This window comes from Pagrus pagrus, assembly GCF_965226575.1.
Source record: "Pagrus pagrus genome assembly, chromosome: 11".
Taxonomy (NCBI): domain Eukaryota; kingdom Metazoa; phylum Chordata; class Actinopteri; order Spariformes; family Sparidae; genus Pagrus; species Pagrus pagrus.
The window spans coordinates 24,023,417-24,045,090 of NC_140195.1; the positions used below are offsets into that span (position 1 = coordinate 24,023,417).

Sequence of the window (21,674 nt, forward strand, 5' to 3'; positions counted from 1 at the left end):
ATGTGCAGTTAATACGACTGCACTTGCACGATACAATTTTATACTTTTTTTTTAACTTTCTTTAATATTCAGTTAAATCTTTGTTGGTGCATGTCGCAAGACTCAATTTTCATTAAGGCAAGAAGACGAAAAATCTTTATTTATCACATACAATTGTACAGTGTATTGAAACTTGTTATCTGCATGTAACCCATCCCTGAGCAGTAGGCAGCCAGCAACCAGCAAGGGCACTGACCGGAGAATTAACCGAATGTACACGTTCTGATGGCTGGGAAACTCGAGCACTCAGAGGAAACCCACACAAACATGGGGAGAACATGCAAACTCCACACAGACGGGCCCTGCCCCTGCCTGGAGTTGTACCCAGGACCACTGGGCCATGAATCTGTCTGTATATTATTCAGAATAAATAATGCTTTACAAACATTTATATGACTTTCAATATAATGTATAAAAATGAAGACAATGATGACAGAATGTCAATGAATTAAACAAAAATTCCAACTCAGGCTTCCCTGTGAGCACGCTGTTTTTCTAAATCTAAATCGTTCTAAAATGTCGTTTCTCAGCACCTATGGACGTAGTATCCTGTCACGTATCCAATGATGTAAATGGACACCAGTGCAGCCAAAGCTCCTGCTGCCTTCACTGCTATCCCAGTGCTGCCGCCACTAAGTCTGTTGTAGATCCTGTGAATGGATCAGAAAGCGAGGCAGAGTCAGTTCAAACAGCTTTAATTTACCCCCTGTCTTACTAAGTTAGTTTGATCATCAAGCTTTTACAAAGCTTAAAGGGCTGAAGTTATTTGGTAATTTAATGCAATTTTTTTTGTAGATGGTAGAATGTTTGTTGTTTCAGAGGAATAACACAACCTTCCAGTGGCCAAATCCATGTTAAAAATAACAGATTCATGCATACAGTTACAGTATGTGTCCTTGTTGATCAAAGTGCAAAAGGGGGAAGTCTAAATGGAATGGATGGGTGAATTGCATCACAGACAATAGCCTTATCAGACATATATAACACTGACTAAACCATATTTGACCTTTAATGAAAGATCAATTTCAGCCCATATTATGAGTGTAATCCAGACATGTGTGTGGTTCGACCTTGTCCACATCATCTTCTTTTATCCACAGTAGCATCAGAAAATGATCAACTTCATGAAAACTTTATATTTGATCTTTGCATCTTTTTGTCAGCAGTCAGTTCGTCTCACCTCGTCATCCTAGACTGTGATCCCTCTACGTTCATGTTGATGTTGTCCTCGTTCCAGCGATCATATTGCACGCTGCCGGCACCACTGGAGTCCGTGTGGGTGGTCATTTCTCTCTCAGATCAGAGGTTTATCTGCTGCCTAGAATCAATGATCACTCACTCAGACACGCTGAGGATGAAGAGGTGTCTGTGTGAAACAAAATGTCCGTTAGGCCGTTAAAGGAATCTTGACTAGCAAAGAAAGGAAAAGGCAGAGTTAAATATGACCTGATCATGTGTGGAGGTCAAAGGAGACTTCAAGCTGATTAATTTTTGTGCTTTAATCTACATGCAGTGCTGTGAAAAGTACCTAAAGGTCACAGACAGGTCACATTAGTAAAAGTGAAGATATTGTGTTAAAATATTACTTTGATAAACGTGAAAGTCACCCACACAAAAAGCATTTGATTAAAATACTAAAGTATCTGATGTTACATTGATTTAAGTATCAACTGTAATTTTATGGCAATAAATGTACTTAATTATCAAATACATACATACATACATACTGTACTGTATATTTGATATCAGTATATTTCTGATTATTCAAATCAGTGGTTTTTAAACTTGTTTTCAGATAAAATAACTTCATTTAAAACTGTGCTACTTTGGCTCTGATGCAGTATGCAATCTGCAAAGTAACTAAAGTTACCAAATAAATAAAGAGAGTAAAAAGTACAATATTTGTAATAAAATGTAGTAGAGTGGAAGTATAAAGTAACAGAAAATTGAAAAACGCAAGTAAAGCACAAGTACCTCAAAATTGTAAGTGCTTAACATAATATGACACTTAAAATTAGTTTTGGTGCAAATAACACAAGTATTCACAGTGTTTAGGAGCTAAATCCACTTGATCAAATTAATCAGATTCATAAGCAGAGATGTAGAGCAGAATTCACTTTATATCCCCACATTCAGATAATTCAAGCTGTGCTCACCTGTACGAGTGTGAAACAGTCAACAGCCTTCTTAGAAAGCTCTGCTCTCCAGCTCTTTTATGTCGCCTGCTTGGTATGAGACCTTGACCATAGTTCATGTGTTCACTGAGGTCGTCCTGTCGTTAATCCATTGGTTGAGGTTAAGCTTTCCTGTTTCACCTCCTTATATGAGTCTTATATGAGTGACAAAGGGCAATTAAAACTCTGTGTGGCTCCTTTGTCTCCAGTTTTGTCCAACACAAAAATACTTATAGATTTTCATGATGCTTCCTCCCCTCCATGAAAATAAATGTGATTTTGTTTAATTCAATATCACTTTGTTGTCTCAAAAGTTTGTTCTTTGGGTCCAATGAAGCAGATACACAAGTTGCACCTCTGCTCCTGCTGGAATAACAGCGCCCTCTTGTGTTTGAGATAGAAAAAGCAATTGCACAATCTCAGCTACTCACTCATTTCATTACTGTAAATGAACCCACTGGCCTTAAAATGTCACAGGTGCCACCTTCTGAGCAGGACACTAAAAGGCCTCTGTTCCTTGAGGTTTCAGTATGCATTCACAATACCCACTCTATCTGCATTACATTTGCACATTGAGATGTGGATGTACCTGAATTCTTTTTCAGGTTTTATTAGATATGAACACTCAGGAGAAAATCATTTGTTTGAGAAACATTCAGTGTTTTTCTATCCTGGTCCCTGTACATTTGTTAGATTAACAAAACAGGATTACAAAAAGCAAGAAAGGAAGTTTTCCTCCACTGATTTTCCTTATTAAATAGCAAAATACAACCGTACACCTTCTGAATTCAAGTTTCTCTCTTTTAATGGGGCTCTAGTGAAAGTTCAGTCAGGAACACTTCTTTTTGCATGCTTAGGCCTTTAGTTTACACCATCCTGTCATTTATTCCTGTCACGCATGCTCACTTATTACTTATTTAATTACCTGTCATTATCTAGGGTTGTCAATTGACATATCAGCTGTTCACATCAGCTGTTCACATCTGTCCAATAGCAGAGCAACACACACTGTAAGCCTATCATGTTGCTGCTGAGGTCCGACCTCCCTCACACTCCTCTCCCACCTCACAACTTTCCTGTCCCCACCCAAACTGCTGTGTAGTTAGAATATCCTTGGCACTAAATTCACTGAAAACTTCCTCCTCCCTCTTCGCCAGTCCAAATTGCTAACTGCACAGCTAACTGAGTTAACGTGCTAATGGCAGCTACAGTTAGTAGCAGCTAGTGGTAACTCTGTGACATGCTGCCTCCTATTAATTTGTATAAGTATGAGTATGAATCCGACAGGTGGAAAAGTGTTAGATAATGTACCTTTAAAGATGGCTACAGGTTTTAGGGCTAAATGATTTCCACAAAACTAAGATGGAGTGATGGAGGTCAGCTCAGAATAGGTAGGATCAGCCAAAGCAAAATGTATATAACTAATGAGGGTTTCTTGGTGATTCTATGAAGACATTTTGTTGAAACATGACTTTGTGTTGCATGTTTGACCCCAGATCACTTTGTGTAAATGAAAATAATAAACTCCCCTCTCCTCTTTATATTTTTGTTCTCTTGATATTGTATTGCTGTTTGTCCATAATGTTACTCCAGCACTACTTCTAATTGACATGTGGCACCTACTGCATGTCTGTTCTGAGAGGAGGTCCCTCATGTGTTGCTCTTTCTGCAGTTTCAAGGTTTCCTCCCCTTGCTTTCTGTTTGTGTGTGTGTGTGTGTGTGTGTGTGTGTGTGTGTGTGTGTGTTGACGTTCTCTTTATTCAAATCAAGTATTTATTATTATTGTTTTTAATATTTTAGATGATACGGCCTTCTGATATTTGTAATTTGAATATTTATAATAATTGTACAAACTTGACTTGTAATATTGCTCTAGGCAAAACATGATTTTTCAAAGAGATGTGGGAGAAGAACTCCTTTTCAGAGCGAATGAATATTCTAACTTGAGAGCACAACTATCGTGCCTGCCATAATTTAAGAGTCTTAAGTATTTCTCATAGTGCAATAACCTCTATTATCACGTTATGAGTCACACTGCTGAGGGCCTCTGTTTCACCGACACTCAGACGACCTTTGGTACAGGGCGCAGAACAGGCTTGTGCATGAGCAAAGCTCAGTGCTGAGGCGATGAGATAAACAGAAGAGCTACGCAGATACTTCACGTTACTGTAGCCTGATCTGGAATAACCACAAAATATGGTTCCAGAGTGTGTGATTGTGTGAGAGAAAGACTGTCAAATTATTTATTACTTTAAGTTTAAGGTGGAATGATGTTTTCGTTTATCACGTCGCTTCTTCCGACTTCCTTCCTACCAGAGTGGTTGACTCTAGAAACAAATCCAGTGGATTGTTTGCTTCAAGGTGAGATCTATTTATTTTCTCTGGTGTCCATATAGCTACAGGATGTTTCTTGACTGTTTACTGTGGGTTGCTGAAGTATGTTATTGGTTGTTATGTGACCCGCAGGACTGGTAGGAGCATGTGCGATCTCTGTGCTCTGCTCCCTGCTGAGAGTGCACTTATTTCTAGAGGAGGAGAGGTGGGGAAATGCTCTTTTAGTAGACCTGTGCATGAATTTGCATTTGGTATGACGTTGCATGACCTGACCAGTTTGCAAGATTTCAGATTTCAGATGCTTATTAGTTTTCTTCTCTTCTTGTTACAGTGATCAAAAAGATAAAGACACATCAGATCAGAGGACACCCAGTCCTAAAAGGAAAACTAAAGCTGGACTTCCTGAGACGCTCCAGTTTTTCATTGTGACTGGGCTACTGGCTGTAGTGGGCTCCCGTGTTGCCTCCCTGGTCGTGCTAGAGTTTTGTCTTCGGGCTTTCTCTGGATGGTTCACAGCTGGACCAGTAAGAAACCGAACATGATATAAATATGCCTAATACTCAAGTGTATCGCCTGATTTGCTTTTCGCTTCTTACTGCAAACTTTTGCTGAGTTAAAGGTGCAATATGTAAAAAAAAAAAAGGAATTGTTAAATTCATTTAAAAATCTAATTATCAAGAGACTATATAAAAATAATAGTTTTGATGTTAGGACACTCTTCTGTTGCAGCGATATCTAGCTAGCCCCAACCTGTCCCAGTTCAAAGCTCCTTTGCTAGCTGTGAAAACACCAACACTTCACTGGTCCCTGAGCTCCCAGTCCCGACAGCTAGCTGCATGGCTAACTGGGCTAACTGAAGGCAGCTACAGTAAGCAGCAGCTAGCGGTTACTCTGATGACATGCTTCCCCCTATTTGTTCTGAGTGTGAATTTGACAGATGGTCAATTCTTACATGCTGCACCTTTAACTCCTGTGATTTATCATGTCATGTTGACTCATGATATCTATTATAACACACAGTCAATTGTCTGTTTTGATTCATCAATCACTTCTCTTCATATGCTCCTTTATTTCCCAGGAGTCCAAGAAATTTCTGCAGCAGCTGTTAGTTCAAAGCCAGTTCACTCTTGGCTGTGCCCTCAGCTGTGGTTTGCACTTTCTCCATGAGGGGGCATCCCAGCGCTGGCTATGTTCGCTCCTGGCAGCAGCGCTCAGCTGGCTCCTGGCTCGGCAGGCCACACTCCTGCTGCACCATGTCATGGCTCTGTATAAACTCCACAGCTCGCAGCGCTACTGCGGCATTTGCATCAGCCTCCTCACATCGGGCCGCTGCCTGCTGCCAATGCTGTGCAGGGCGATGATCATTACTTTCTCTGTGGCTGTGGTGGCCGCAATATCAATCATCAATAAACACTTCCTCTCTGCGACAGAGGCCCTCAGGTTCTGGACACCACTGACTATCTGCTACACACTGTTGGTTGTGTACATGCAGGGTGAGAAACATGTAAAGTAAATTCAGAAATTTGGGAGCAAAGCTCATAAGACACTGATCAGTCTGGGATACCAACCCTTCTCAGGACAGAAGAAAATTATTCATTAGTCTGATGCCTCTGTCCTGTCTTGTCTGACCACTAATTCATCCATCATCACACCTCTATAGACCTCTCTTGAATTGCACACATTTATTTTTTAATATCTGCCTTTTAATGCTGCGTCTTGACTCTGCAGAGGAGCAGCACCGTCTGCCAGGCAGCCAGACTGTCCTGAACACAGTGGCGGTGCGTCTCGGCGGTTTGATGGTCCTGATGCTGACTGTTGGACGCTGGGCCGACGTGCTCCACATCCTAATGTGTTTCCTGGGTGAGGCCAGCTGTCTAATCCCCACTATGGATCTGCTGGATGCGGCAGCCTCACAGGTCAGTGAGTCTCCCCGGAAGCAGCGCGCAGGGCCGAAAGCACTTTCTGTCCATCGGGACCCCAGAACTGGGGCAGAATATCAATGTGTTCATTAGAGTGGGTCCCAGGATGAGACCGAACTTCTCAAACTTGTATCCCAGGTGGAGAAGGTTTAAGATCCCCACGACAGATTCAGGTCAAAGTATTCTCCGATTCAGAATACTGAGCCTACATTGTATTTCACTGCCTGGTGAAATAGTTCAGAGTTTTGAATAAAAGCACACACTGTTGATGCAGTGCTTGTAAAAAATGTTTATGTGAATTGGCAAAAAAATGTTGACTCATTTCTGCAAATAAATTATTTTTTATGAGAGTAACCTAAAGGACATTTATTCAACGTTATATCATAATTCTGCATCAATATGATTTATATTAATACAATGTATTTTTTGGGTTAATAATGTTAATAATATTGATTATTCTGACTATCCGAAGTCTATGTTCTGCATCTCATCCGTCATATTTGTTATGTGTATACAGGGTGAAGATGATTATACAGACTATGTACAAAGGGACCGGAGACGAAGACCACAGGCACAAGAGAAGCAGCATCACAGATAGCCACTCTGGGATTTTAAAGACTCGTGGCACTTCTTTATAATGGCACTAATTTGTGTGAGCCCTATTGGGGCTACATCAACAATGAATGCTTTTGTATTTACAATGTGATATTTTTTCATTAAAAAGTCCAATATTATGACTACTTTGGAATTTCAATCTCATAAAAAATGCTTCCAGCTCTTTAATCTTACAGAGAAAGCTTGTCCAACAAACCCTGCCTGTGTTAGAATAGTAATATGACCCACACATTACTCACATAGGCCTAACTCTCTTCTCGTCTGTTACATCTCCTTTCCTTTTTCGATTATCAGTGCATTAACACTAATTCAGGTGACGAACGTGCAGTTCTGGATGTTATTCTAGCAGTCTGTCTGAGCTCTGGGATGAATTAGCGCTGTAATCTTGGAGAGGTTTTGGCATGCCAGATACTCCTGGAGAGAGCCATTGTTCCTAGATTTTCTTTGTGGGGCCCCAGAGCCGAGGGGGCTTTGTAACCCTTTCCACGGCCTGCTGATGGATGAGGGTCAAAATAAGTGAGATTTATAATGCGTATGTTATGTCGCTGCAATCAAGTCTAGAAGTCATCTGTTTCTTATGATCCAGCTCTAGGCTATTGTATTTTCTTTAATTCAGTTTTTAACAATAGATTTTTTTTTCTTTTACCATTAATAGACACTTAGGTAGGCTATTTGACAAAAAGAAAACATAATACTGCACATTATGATTTAATGTAACCTTTGCTAGACTATCACACGCGGCTCAAATTGAGGGTTTACCATGAAACAAATCTGTAATTTGCTCGTATTGCACAGAAATGGATTAAACTGAGACAAACAACACGATTATAAAACCTGTCTCAGCCCGGCTCTTCCACCTGCTGTGTGGAGACTGACAGCTGCAAACGTCAATAACAAACGCAGACACTAACACCACCCCACACAGGGTACGCACTTGAGGGACGTTTATTAATTTTTTCCCGTCATTTTTGTCGCTTATCTCAATTCAAACAACTTCTGAGCCTGTAGATGCGATTTTTCGCTTTTGTCGTCTCCCTCCTGAGATTGTCTGGTTGGAAAAGAAAAGGCAAAATGGCTGACGACAACGTTCGTGCTGTAAAGTCGCACAAAATGGCGTTAGACAAAGGAAAGGCTGTGTTACTCGGCTTCACTCACTTTGGTTCCGTCTAAAATTCTTCCAACAAAGAAGATTTTTTTTTACTAAACTCCGTCTCCCACATGAAAACACATTATTCTTTGCAGACACCGACTTCTCTTTTACACACGAGACGCTTATATGACAGATTTGTAGCACAGTTGATACATTTACACGAGCCTCTGCTGTGTTTTTCTCAGTAACGTCAAAGCCTCGCTTCTTGTGACAATTTGGAAGTTCTCAGACACACACACACCAAATTAAATCCACATTTTGACGCCGGTATTGTGCCCATGAGATGTGTCTTTATTGAGAGTTGTGGGCTGACAGAAACATATTCCATGAGAAGGTTTTTGTATTATCAGTCCCGTCATTCCATGTCAAAAAAGGCGTGTGAAATTACAGTGGGCACATTAGCCTGGCGGTCCAGCTCCAGAGATAATCCAGGTCTGAGAGTCACTGAAGAGGAAATTTAGTTTTGGTGTCTATAGTCGATCCACCAAAATAGGAAATTGTACTCCCGTAGGTTTATTAGACTTTTAACTGAATATAGTTCCACATCAGGACGAATTCAGTAGCAGACACAGGGAGGACGTTCTCCATGAGCACCCGAATATGGTGAAAATGCCCATTGAAATGACTGAGCAGTTGTTGACACCTCCTCTGGAGACTTCCACACTTTTCTGTTCTCATCTGATAGGCACGCTGCACGCATGCGCAGAGCGTTTTTTTTTCTTTTTTTTTTCCCTCCAGTCCCCTGTTACCGCATTTTAGCGCAGGCGCACTTCTGCCCACAGTATACGTGCTTAATATAGCAACAAAAGCAGAATAATGCTGTGGTGTAGTAACAGAGCTTTACTATGCCAAACTTTAATCAAATAATGGTTTTCTATTGGCCGCTCAGTTACAGTATGGACACAATGTACTGAGGGTGAAAGTGACCTGAGACTCAGTTCACCCACCATTTTATTAACACATGTGGACCCCTTGATTAGGTTGACGTAATATTTTAAGAAATCTCGGCTACACATTGAGCAAGTGTCATAAAAATGTTAGGCGACTGACAGGAAAAACACATCAAAATGGTGCAGCTTTTATTTACCCCTCATCAGTGCTTATCACTTCTGGTCTTTTGAACCTTTGGACATGGGCCCAATCACTCATGTTACTTATTAGCTTAAAGCAGAGATCAGACCAGGTGAAATTTTGACTTTAGCCTGCACACCATTTTGTATCCCACTTGTAGAAGTTTTGTCTTGATAGACTACAACAAGCAAATGGGAGACATGTTAAAGTGTAGCGCAGAATCAAACCTCGTTGTGATGAAGTGTTTTATGAATGACTTTTGTAATCTCATGTCTGTGGCATTGCTCTTCTTCTCAATCCTGTCTTAATCCTGATTTTGTTTATTGTTTAGTGTCTCATCTTGCCAATCAGCAACATCTTAAACTTGATTGGTTCATTTGAGAGGTGTTTGTTTTATCAGCAGCTACAATGCATTGATAAAGAATACAAAGGCTTCTTACGAAAATATCAAGTCAAGTCAACTTGTTAGCATGTGAAAGTGATTTGGTTTGAATAGTTTGTCATCCCACAGCTGCCAGACCTTCTTACTTTTTGAGAATATCCTTTTGAATTGGCTCTCTGACATGTTAGTTTTAGTTGGACTGATAGAAAGTAAACCTGACTTCTTCTTTTACACCAGGGCTACCCGAAATGGGGCCCGCTACAAGGTTATATTTGGCCCGGCAGATGTTTCTAGCAAAAACAAAACTAGAAATTAAAAAAAAATATATAAAATATATATTGCCGTTTGCTGTTTTATTTTGTAAAATGCTCTTTACTAGGTAGCCTACCTAATTATTATTTTTCCTAATCAGAGCACAGCAGGAACAGTGACACGCAGGAAGTCATTCAATTAAGGGAACATTAGGAGTTGGTTTAAGACCATGACCGACCAGTCAAGTTTAAGTTTTTGTCCTTCAATGGAAAAAGTTTGGATACCCCTCTTTTATACTAATGCGTTTAGGGCAGCAGTTCTGTGATTAATGGATGAATAAGCGTTGGTGATAAGTCACTAACTACATGATTTTCTCCAGTTCCCCAAAACTAGGCTTAATATAATGGGCTTGTGAGCTGATTCTTTCAGTTTACAGAAGTGGAATATTATTATACGGATACGTGACAAACTTGGGGGGAAAATGTGTCACAGTAAGTCATCAGTGCATTTAATTTTGTTTTAAATTTATATATACTTTACTGTTAATGCTACAGGCCAAAAAGTACAGTTAATTATGAATATAGTAATATAGATTCACGACTGATATTTCTTACAGAATCATGAAATCGTAACTGAACTTTAATGGAGTTTATGCAGATTTTAACTGATGCCTCAGCATATTGTTTTACTGAAGCTCAACACAGCTTCAAATGATCTTAACATAAGGGAGACATGTAATGCTCAATTTCAGGTTGATTATTTCATTTTGTGTTACTACTAGAATAGGTTTACATGCTTTAATGCTCAAAAAAATGCATCAGTTTTCTCATACTGTCCAGTGCTGAAGCAGTGAAATCCCCCTCTGTCTGAAATGCACTGTTTTAGCTCCTGTCTCTTTAAGGCCCCCCAGTCTCCTCTGATTGGTCAGCTCACACATGCCTAAACCAGCACTGCCAACAACAGAGCAGCTGTACTAAATCAATTCTTACGTGCCAAACTAACCACTGGGCAGAAATTATGCAAATGTGCGACTCTCTGACGTAGTGTGATGTCAAAAAGTCACAGAGTTAAAGGCGGACTACTGACGAGGCGTTTCAGGAGCAGTGTTTTCTGTGGGAGAGAGGAGCTTCTGTTGGTGCGGACTTTGACCTTTTTAACTTGCAAGATCTTTTACATGCACAATAACCTTTATAACACTGAAGGAATGGGAAAAATTGAAAAAAGCATAATAGGTCTCCTTTAACATACACAGTCATCTACAAAAGGCTGTTAGTTTCCTGTTTCTTTCAGGCTGAAGTTTCTGCTTTGCGTGTCAAAATCTTCAGCCCAACCTTTTAAGAATTTAAATGGCAGGGGGGCAATTTTGAAAACCCTCAACTATGACCTATGAGTAGCTTATGACTGACTCCTTGCATGTAGTATTGTTTTTACTGATGTAAACCTATATTCTGGAGACAAATAAAGCAATTAGTGGTGACTTAAAGGTAATCAGTGATCAGTCCATCCATCCATTCCTCAAACTGCTCATTCTGTGCAGCTTCAGGGGAGGCTGGAGCTGAGCACACAAGGAGCCCTTCCCGATTACACCCTGTGATTATTAGTATTTAGACAGAGTGATAAATGGTTGACGTACCTCAACAAACGATGAGCTTGCTTCTGTTTTAACATGTGGGCTGATGGCTCACTTGATCATTTTGGGGCGATGTTTTTCTCCTTGTATCAAAAAAAACAAGCTATAAATATTAAACTTGTGCTCATTTAATTTGACTGTATGCAAAGTGTTCCACCTTGCCATGCCCAACTGTGATGGGAGCCTCCTGTGAGTCAAAGCTTCTCAGATGTCAAAGCACCTTCATTCAACCAGGGGTTTTCTCACGCATGCGCAGCGGCGGAGGACTATCTCATCGGGGAGAAAAAAAGAAGTTCACACACAAAGCCACGCCTGCGCGGTGTGCCTCTCATTACAAGCGAAGTTGCTGCATCTTTTTAGGAAGCTACATGCTTTCTTTCGACACCCAAAGGTCGCATGGTGTCAGGGACGCGCCTAGTCACGGGAACAGTCCGGAGCGCGTTCATGAGGTGCAAGATCGCGCTTTAACAGTGAAGAGTATCAAACAGCGTGCGGGGATCCAACCTAATGGTTTACATTGGGTCACAACGACCAGTCAATGATTTGCGCCGAGTATTTTTTTTCCCCTCGTCCGGCGTTTATTTTGCAAACCTTTTCTATTTTGCACGGGAAGAGACTGACATAGAAAACTCATCTGTATGATAGGGGAGCAGGAGCACACAGTATGGTCCGGGAAACCAGACATTTATGGGTGGGAAATTTACCCGAAAATGTACGAGAAGAGAAAATCATTGAGCACTTCAAGCGGTGAGTAGAGACACTTGTGAGCGACGTGTGTGAGTGTGTTTTGTACCAGTGTGAGGACGAGTGCACGGCCAGCATCTCTCCCTGTGTTGTGTCACATTTTAGTGAAGTCGGGATGAAGCAGGAGGTTCCCCCTGTAGCGAAGTCCCATTTGGCAACTGTGCTGTCAGCTCTCCATACGCGACAACACCGAGATAAGAAAGAAAAAACGGCTAGCACGCGCCAGCCACCCCAGCTAGCGGACATATGGTTTTGCCATTTTGACACCAACTTGTGGGCTAGGTGATAACTTTACTCGTCCTTTTCATGTCGTGTGGCTTCACATTCGCGCCCTGTAACTGTTTGACTTTTAAGAAGCCAACCTTTCCCACCTGGCGACCGTAGAGAAAACACAGTTTCTGTTGTAACGTAGCCGCTAACAGCACACCGCCAGTGTAAACAAACTTCAGCCTCTACCTGGCGAGCTGCTAGCTTTGTACAAGCTGTGTGCATTTCACGGTCTGCATCTCTGGCAGACTATGAAGTCTGCTGCCTGAGCAGATCATGGACCCGGTGTTTCACTTGACTCTCCCGTGAGTTTATCAGGTCACAGCTTCCAGCCAGACCCCGTGCACAAAGTATGCTTAATTAGCATAACATGTATATATCTAGCAGAGTGCACGGTGGCTGCTGCAAGAACCGGATTGTTTTTTATTATTTTTATTCGTCCTGAATCTAACACAAGTCGGTGAAACCTCCAAGCTGACGCGACATCACGCCGCCATCCACGCTGCAATTGTCTCAGACTGGCCGTGATTGAACAGGCTGCTCCGTGTTAACACTGATGTGCAGCGTTGCACCGTTGCAGGAGGCTACTTGTGTTTACTTTGAGCACAGAAACGATCATCTTTGCCACATTATCACCGCGGTGCCTCCCCCCTCCAGCTGCTGACTCGCACAGCCTGCAGCGCGATCTGATTTAAGTGAAATCAGACAGCATATCGATATTTTAATTACGATATTCAAACTGAGCTCCGCTTGTGCTTCTTTTTGTGTGTGTGTGTTTGGGTTAATGGAGCAGACATATCCTATACGCACTATCCTATATGCATCCTATATTTGTCTAGTTCTTTGTTGTCTTCCTTGGAGGGAGAATAAAAAATGTAAATATGATTTTTTTTTTTTTTGTGTGTGTGCCTGCGCGCTCTCGCCTCTCTCTTCTCTCCTCGGCTGTCAAGGAAATAGCCCGCCTCTCCGTCCATATGTGCTGGAGAGCAGACTGCTGAAAAACATCAGTCTACCTATATGAGCGACGTCTCCTTCTTTACCGTGTAGGCGTCGCCATATCGGCCGAAAAGCTGCTACATTACCAACCTTAAATCATTCATGTCTGTTTAGCAACATTGCCACCGAAAGGCACGTTTGTCCCGGCGTGCCCCCCCACAACATACGACTGTGCAAAAATATATAAACTCAGGATATTAATGTCGTTCTTCGCATTTTTTATTTACAACAGACGGATGCAGCGAGTGAACTACAAACATGGTTCGTGTCTGAGTGATGCAGCCTCGCTGCAGAAAGCACAATAACGGGCTACCTATGTGCCGTTTTATTTACATTAGCCCGATGTGCGTAACGTTATGTTTTTTCTGGGGGTGGGGATGGTGAACTGGCAGCATGTTATTGCAATAGCGGAGAGGGGGGAAACTGTGTCGGCGGGTCCTTTTTAGCATGCTGCCTCAGCTCCAGCGTTAACCCAGAGGTAGTCAGAGTATGCAGGTGCATGACAGCCCAATGTGTGATAGAAGTCATTGAAGATGGGGGACGGCAGAATGAGTAAGCAGTGTGAACAGCTTTTCTAAAATGGCGTCGGAGGCTGTTCAATGTTGGGAACTGGCATGCCAATAAATTTATGGGCACCCTACTGTCTCTGTCGGACAGTGAAATACACTCCCGAAAGATTCTTGGAGGAGGAGGAGGAGGAGGAGGAGGAAGAAGAAGGGGGGGTGACGCATAAAGATGATAGCAGGCTTTGTAATCCCGGACTGGGCTTGAAAATTTAGTGTGATAGACTTCACATCAGTCAATTCAACCATCACTTAACGAGGTATTTACAGGCTTATTAAGAAAATGAAAAAGGATGCCATTGAAAAAAACTTAATTATATCTTGATTTGGGGAGGAAAGAGGGGAATGATGTAATGTATGCAAAATTGTCCCAAAAGCCCTTTGCTTTTAGTGAAACAGAAGGAGCCATATAGACATTATTGATTGTTTTTTTTTCTAAACCCACACACACACAGCCAATCAGGAAATGTCACGTCTCTTTATATGCAGCCCAAGCTTCATCTGTATGCTTTCCAGCAGCTATAAGCATACGAACAGACCTTCCCCCCCCCCAAGAAAACATGCTAATGTCAGAAAATATATGCACTGCATTTATTAACATGCAATGTGCCAAGGTTTTAAGTCCAGTTGCTGGGTTACTGTTGCCTTGTAAGAAAGTACCACAGAGCAGGGGGAAAAAAAAAAAAAGGGTAGCAAAGCCACCTTACTTCCCGCCCCTCCTCAGAGACGCACACATTAACACACGCTGACATAATTGAATCCAGCACTATCCATTAAAAAAAAAAAAAAAAGGTGTTTTATTGTCACAAATTATTCAAACAGAAGAACCTGTTTTGATATTCATAAACACTGATGCAACATAAAGTGATCACCTTGTCTTCTCCCTGTTTTCTCTTCAGATATGGACGTGTGGAGAGTGTCAAGGTCCTGCCTAAGCGGGGTTCAGAAGGTGGAGTCGCAGCCTTTGTGGATTTTGTGGACATTAAAAGTGCTCAGAAGGCTCATAATGCTATCAACAAGATGGGGGACAGAGACCTGCGCACTGATTACAATGAACCAGGCACGATACCTAGTGCCGCGAGGGGGCTGGACGATAGTCTGTCCTTAGGCTCTCGTGGCCGGGATGTATCAGGGTTCACAAGGGCGGCAGGGGGGGCCGTGTATGGGCCCCCCACGTCGCTCCACAGCAGAGATGGACGCTATGAACGCAGACTAGACGGGTAAGTGGACAAAGTTTCTCTGAAGGCAGGGGGAACCGTGGTTTCTGGTAAACACCTTACCTCCAAGCATCTTCCCACCATCTATTCATTTACTTGTTTGAGGGGGAGAGGAGAAAAAGAGTTCATGCTCAAGAATTCAGTCTTATAGGGATCCCCTCTAAAGTCCTCGGAGCGTGGCCAGCGCTCCCGGATTCATAATTACAGGTAGAGATATTCCATAAGTGAGAGCATGTTTGTTCACGAGTGTATCTATTACTTAAATGAATAGTCAATAGTTTAAATGGCTGTTGGGGGATTATCTGTGAGCTTAAATATCTCTGTGAGGTGGATATATCATTTGCGGAAAATGCGGGGCAAAGATTGGATATCGTAAAATTTCCCAGGATTATTGGAGATTGCTGGAGAGAGAGAGAGGGAGAGGGAGAGAGAGAAAAAGAGAGAGTGGTCCAGCGGCCATCCCTGGGATTCCCCTAATCTGGAGTTACGTGCCCTGCGCGGTGGATTAATGTCACCCTTTTTTCCTCATGTAACAAAACATCCATTATATGTATAAGGCACCATTGTTTGGATTAGTCTAATTTGGTTTTCAATTATCGTGCACACCTCACGGAGGTGTTCGCTTCGCTCGTGGGCCGGAGTCACAAGGATAACCATCACAGGATATTTATTCCCCTCTGTTGGATTAACACTGGCCACACACTTTAAGGATATGCTATCATGCTAAAGGTATGGGTTCCTCTCTTGGTTCTTTTGTTTTTTGTTTTTTTTGTTTAATTTGGGATTATATCTAAAATCAGGGCATTACAATTTGAGTGCTGGGAGACCTCTACTGGTGATCCATCTTAGTAGAAACAACAAAAAGAAGTGAGCAAATGACTATTTTTCCTGCCTTATTTTTGTGGAGATTATTTTTTACTTTTCAACAATTGAGACTAGCAGATTTATTGAGGACCAATGCGGACTATGTTTGGATCGTACAATTCAAAGAAGAATGCTGGAGATTGAGACTGGAAAATTGCTGCTGGAGATAACCTACCTCATGTCTGTGGATTACCTGCTCCTTTCCTGAATGTGGAACTATAATTTAACCTTGGATACAAACGCATACAGATTGAGAGAACGAAGTTGCACCCATGAACTGCATTTCTCACTGACTCAGCATCGGTTTGGACTGCATGCAGGCTCTTCTGCTTGTAAAGGAGGCAGAGAACAGACATGAACATCCACAAGCTTCAAAACTGGACTCCATCCTGGGAATGAATGCTACGAGCAAGCATCTGGATTACCATTAAGAGACATGTTCTTTATTCTTAATCTGTCATGGCCAGATTTCCCTCTGCAAAAGGAATTTGACTACGTTACTGCTGAGCAGAGTGTGACCAAAGAGGGACGTGCTGGACTTCATAAATGAAGATGCAAGACATATTTTTTCCCTGATTTCCTTCATCGCTTCTGGGGAATCAATGGTGCACTACTTCCTGAAGACAGACTCCTGGATATCATGTTGTTTTTTATTTTGCTGTACTCAAGTGCAACTTTGTTTTTTTTATGGATGGATATATCGACTCAAATGGACATTTTCCAGCATACAAAACATCCCAACATGGATTCGTACAAGGCCGTGTTTGTTTGCAGCATTTTAATCCAAACGGACACTCCAGCTCATCAAAGTACACAAGGTCCCCTGCCCTGAAGACAAGGATTACATTTTCTAACGTGAACATTTTTGCTTCAATTTTTTTCCCTCTCCACTCAACATTTTTGCCCACATTTTTCTGCTCACAAAGTTCTGTCTCCCTAGATTGTATTTGGAATTATAGGTCAAGTTACCACTCTCTCAAAAGGTTGGTATGTCCTGCCCTGTGTATTTTAGCTGTCCTCTCTAACCCCCTAGTTTGAACCCCTGTCTCTCTCCATTTTCCCCACTAACCGAAGTAGCTGGTACATAGACTGTTATTACTGCCTGTGTGTCTATGCAGAAAGCTTTACCTTGTATTGTTTTCCTTTCTCTTACCCTCACCTGATCCCACCTTCAGCTCCTTTTTCCCTGTTCCCCTTATGATGAATAGAGCCATGTTGCAGCTGCTATTCATGATGAATGATCCAAGTGGAAAAAAAAAAATCCTTCCTTGATATAACACAATGATTGAGCTGTGGAATCATTAAGATTTAAAGAGTTGTCACATACTCATCATTTGCAATATGTGCAATAATAATAATAATACTTGGAATAAGAGTGAAGAATAAGGAAAAGTATTTTCCCATGTCTGAAAAACTAGAGACAAAATGAAATAATTTCAATACATAAATGAACATTAAGGTAGGGTTTTCTTTAAGTTAAAATAATCAGTTGATTTATCAACAGCTAATAAATAAAGAAATAGTCATATCGAACAAAACTGTAATAAATAATTTGCATGTAGTGAATATTTTTAAATGACTGTTGGTTGGACAAAACAACATTTGGAAATGTCACCTTTGGCTCCGGAAGAAAAATGTCGACTAAAGCATTTTATAGACTAAATGATTGATCGATTCATTAAAAAAATAATCTGCATACTCATCAATAATGTAAATAGCCATTAATTCCAGCCTTGCAGTTGCGTTTTTTACATGTCCTCAGCTTTATTTTTAAAGGACAAGAGCAGAATTTGAATGCCATATGACTTGACACAGATTGCAGACTCAAAATATGATTTTTAAGATTAAATATGAGAAATGTATTTAGGATTATTTTTTGAGCATTTCACTTTTATCAGAGAGTTGAATGTAGTCATAGATGGGAAAAATGCAGCAAGGAGATTACATGCTGTACATCCAAAGTGAATTAAAAGTTGAGCCTGACCAATACTACTTTTGGGGCAGCGTTTAGGAGTAAAAAAAAGAAATCTTCACATACGTTATTGGGAATTAAATAATTAGAAATTACCCCAAGCATCATTTTCTCCATTATGTTCTGTAAGAAAAAGTTTTGTTGTTGGATCACATATGTGCCTTTTACAAACAAATCTCAGATATATAGATCAGGCTCAAATTTGAATGTCTCCATTTAGGGTTGGTCGATAAAATTATTATTGCCATGAGATGGTTGTTAGCTTTTTCTCTGATATTTATGCTGTTGTATCTATGGCATTTTAAAAATTTTGGGACGATTTGACTGTTGCAGGCAGTTTTGCAAATCAGTGAACAGGACAGGGTCATGGCATTACTGGGATTACAGGATTGTTGCATCAGTTTGATGGGTAACCTTGATTTGTCAGGTATTTAATTCACTGGTTTAACCAAAAATGGTTTCCAATGAGGTTATTTTTTTTTAATCTTTTTTTTTTTTTTTGAAAGAGGTTTTTGATTGAGTTTCCAGAAATTGTTCTGTGTCTCTATATATCAATATTACGGCTGAACAATTAATCAAAATATTTGCAAAATCACAATATGATCAAGTGCAATATCAAAATCGCAGAAGCTGCAATTTTAGGTTAAAGCCCTGGCCGATAAATCTTATTCTTCAGATGTAATAAACTATGTTTGTTTGGTACAGAGTCAGACCCCAGCTATAGCTTTTTCAGTGAAAATGAAAATTGTGATACAAAAATAATCATTGAGACCAATCGTATCGCAATTGTATTTTTTTTTTTCAAAATGAGCACAATATGATTTTCCCCCCATTCATTTATATCGTGCAGCTCTAATCATTATCATGATGCGATATAATAGATTTCTGCTTCATGGTTCTTGCTTTAGCCGGCAAGGACAACAAGAAGCTGCACAGCTGCACAGTTCACAGTCGGGATGCATGGCTAAGGGAATCTAACAATAAACTACTTATACCAGTTTTGGAAATTATTTTGAATTAAATTGAAATGCATGTATCGCTCACACACGACTGAGCCACCACATAAGACTCCTCTTTAGCATGCTGCTGGAATGCATCCTCATAATTATGCTGTTCACGTAATCCCAAAACAGTTGATGTGCTCAGCATGCACCAGAGCAGACTAATAATCAAACACTGATGGAAATTCAGCCAGAAAAAAAGTCTAACTGAATTATTTTTAAGCTCCATGAATAATGTAGAGCCTGTTTTGTGTAAAGTGAAATTGAAGTGAAATTGAAGGCTATCTATTGAGCAGTGAGCCTGCGCCACCAAATTAGCATTTTCGAGAGCATCTGGGGGTCAAGGTAATCCATCACTTTCACAGCAGACATCGTTGTGCCATAGATGTTATTCATGAATCCAGCACACAGATGATTAAATCAAATAAGCTGAAACAAAATTTGCCCCTGACCCGCTGTACTTTACGTATAGCGCAGTGAAATACAGACATAGAGCTAGTGTCCTAAACCAATTTATCCTCAACATCCAGGAGACCATTCCATGCAGCTTTTTGTTCTTATGACCTGTGGTGCAAAAGCCTTTCATGGAAAGACTTAATGACAGCACCATTTATGGCCTCAAGCAATGTCAGTATCTGTAGGTTAGATTTATGTCAGATGTTTACCCGGAGTAATATTTCCAGATTGGCCACATCAGAGAATCCAAATAACGTATTATCAGATAATTGCACAGGGACTAACCCTGCAAACCTTAAATACCGTCAGTAATTATCATTTGGTTTTGGCTTAAATTTTTTGCTTGGTTAAAAAGAAATTAAACATATCCTTTCAAATGGAAAAAAAAATAAAAAATTGGGGTGGGGAAAGGATTAAAGTTTTTTTTTAATTGGTACAAAGGGTTAAGCTTAGGGGATGAATGCGGCCTATCAAAGTCCTCACAAGTATGGCAGTAAATTGTGAGTGGGAATATGCGTAACACATTTCTGTCAGGTGTAAAGGTCAGGTTGGGCATTTTAAGAAACTCATCTTATGGATCATTTACCAAACTGCCTTTCAGGACATCACAGGGCATTAGTGATGCAGAGGAAGACTCTTGTGTCATATATCTTCAGAGAAATGGCAGCAGTCTGCTGCCAGCAGCTCTTGTAACCCGTGTTATGTGGTTTCTGAAGCTGAGACAGAGACATAGGCCATTCACTCTGTAACCATTTTTAGCTACGGAAACTCGCATACAGTATTTGAGTCCTCACATGTTTTACTAAAAACATTAAAATGTGTCCAGCTATTATCCAAAACAACTAATAAAACATTTCTATTGGAAACGCTCCACTACACATCCTTCAAAGTTGTGAAGCACAAGAAAGTTGGAAAATCATAAAACTAAAAATATCCCAAAAGGAAGCCTGTAAAATGTGTGTTGTGTTGATGAAGGAACTAATTACAAACATTTGCTTGAGATTCAGAAAAGCCTTGTGCCTTCATTTAAGAAAATGCTAACCAAACGCCTCTTTAATGACATGAACAGTTTCAGAAGTTTCTCCACGTTGCAAATGTCTTTTGATTTGTACTTACAGCTCTTTGTTGCCTTTGACAGCGTAGCAGCATCAGATAGACACATTTTCACACAGATGTAAACAAAATGTCTCTGATGGTCCAAGTCAATCAAAGATCTATAAGATTTGGATGTCTCTATCAATTATCCAGGGAATTTTGAATAAAAAAAAAAAAAATGTCATACCTATTTTTTCCACTTGATATTGTAAACGTAATAACAGCCTGAGAGGAAACAGAGCATCATCATCGTTTGGGTGAAGCTTAGGTTATGTTAAGTGCTTCAACCAACATTATTTTCATTTTCGATTAATTTGCTAATCATTTTCATGATCAATCGTTTGGTTTCTAAAAAAATCTTCATAATTCCCTACAGCCCAAAGTGATGTCTTCAAATAGCTTCTTTTGTCCAACCAACAGTCCAAAACCCAAAGACTCTTCATTTACTGTCATACATGACAAAGAAAAGCAGCAAATCCTTGCCGGTTAATTTTCTTTTGATCAACTTATCAATTAAACAACCCATCATCTAAGCTGTAGTTATGCAACACTTAATTTGCTACAATAGTTTTTTCAGTCATCCTTGCCTTTATTGGATAGTTGAAAGTGGGAACGAAATCTTGGGGATGGGAGAAGGAGGTAGTGAGGGTCTAAAAGGGTTCCAAAAAGGTCCCAGTACCAGGAACCAGAAAAGTTTGTCGCTGCCCTGGCTCAAACCAAAGGACATTGTAGTTTGATTATATGGACATCAGAACACTAGTCCAACAAGACGGCATGTGCATTGGTTGGTTTTCTCGGCCACATTAAATATTGGTTTGAATCCTTAATTTCCTTTGAGATTTCCATCTTTAAAGCTTTGATTTCTATGGTTACATAGGAATATTAATATGTAAGTAATTTATTCATTTAGTCTTAGATACTGATACTGGTAAG

General features: G+C 40.5%; 3 protein-coding genes across 4 annotated transcripts in view; 2 read left to right on the forward strand and 1 right to left on the reverse strand.

Annotated features, from left to right (window-relative positions):
• Window positions 1-58: 58 nt before the first annotated feature.
• smim1 (small integral membrane protein 1) lies at window positions 59-12,516 on the reverse strand. Its single transcript, XM_084367823.1, has 4 exons — window positions 12,360-12,516; window positions 11,570-11,649; window positions 1,220-1,405; window positions 59-689 (listed from the first exon to the last, which is right to left on the reverse strand). Exons 3-4 carry the CDS (start codon window positions 1,324-1,326, stop codon window positions 566-568), a joined length of 231 nt encoding a protein of 76 aa, XP_084223949.1. The 5' UTR covers window positions 1,327-1,405; window positions 11,570-11,649; window positions 12,360-12,516; the 3' UTR covers window positions 59-565.
• tmem82 (transmembrane protein 82) lies at window positions 4,484-7,308 on the forward strand (the record flags this gene model as incomplete). Its single annotated transcript, XM_084365925.1, has 6 exons — window positions 4,484-4,574; window positions 4,680-4,752; window positions 4,879-5,071; window positions 5,626-6,040; window positions 6,276-6,463; window positions 6,984-7,308. 6 exons carry the CDS (start codon window positions 4,484-4,486, stop codon window positions 7,062-7,064), a joined length of 1,041 nt encoding a protein of 346 aa, XP_084222051.1. The 3' UTR covers window positions 7,065-7,308.
• spen (spen family transcriptional repressor) overlaps window positions 11,939-21,674 on the forward strand; it is a 28,311-nt gene continuing 18,575 nt past the window's right edge. The window contains exons 1-2 of one of the 2 annotated variants that reach the window (XM_084367820.1): window positions 11,939-12,313; window positions 15,036-15,356. In XM_084367820.1, the coding sequence (XP_084223946.1) occupies window positions 12,231-12,313; window positions 15,036-15,356 (404 nt within the window). In that variant the 5' untranslated portion in view covers window positions 11,939-12,230. Of the gene's footprint in view, window positions 12,314-15,035; window positions 15,357-15,391; window positions 17,201-21,674 lie in introns of those variants that run through there. The other variant, XM_084367821.1, reaches the window with a different exon arrangement.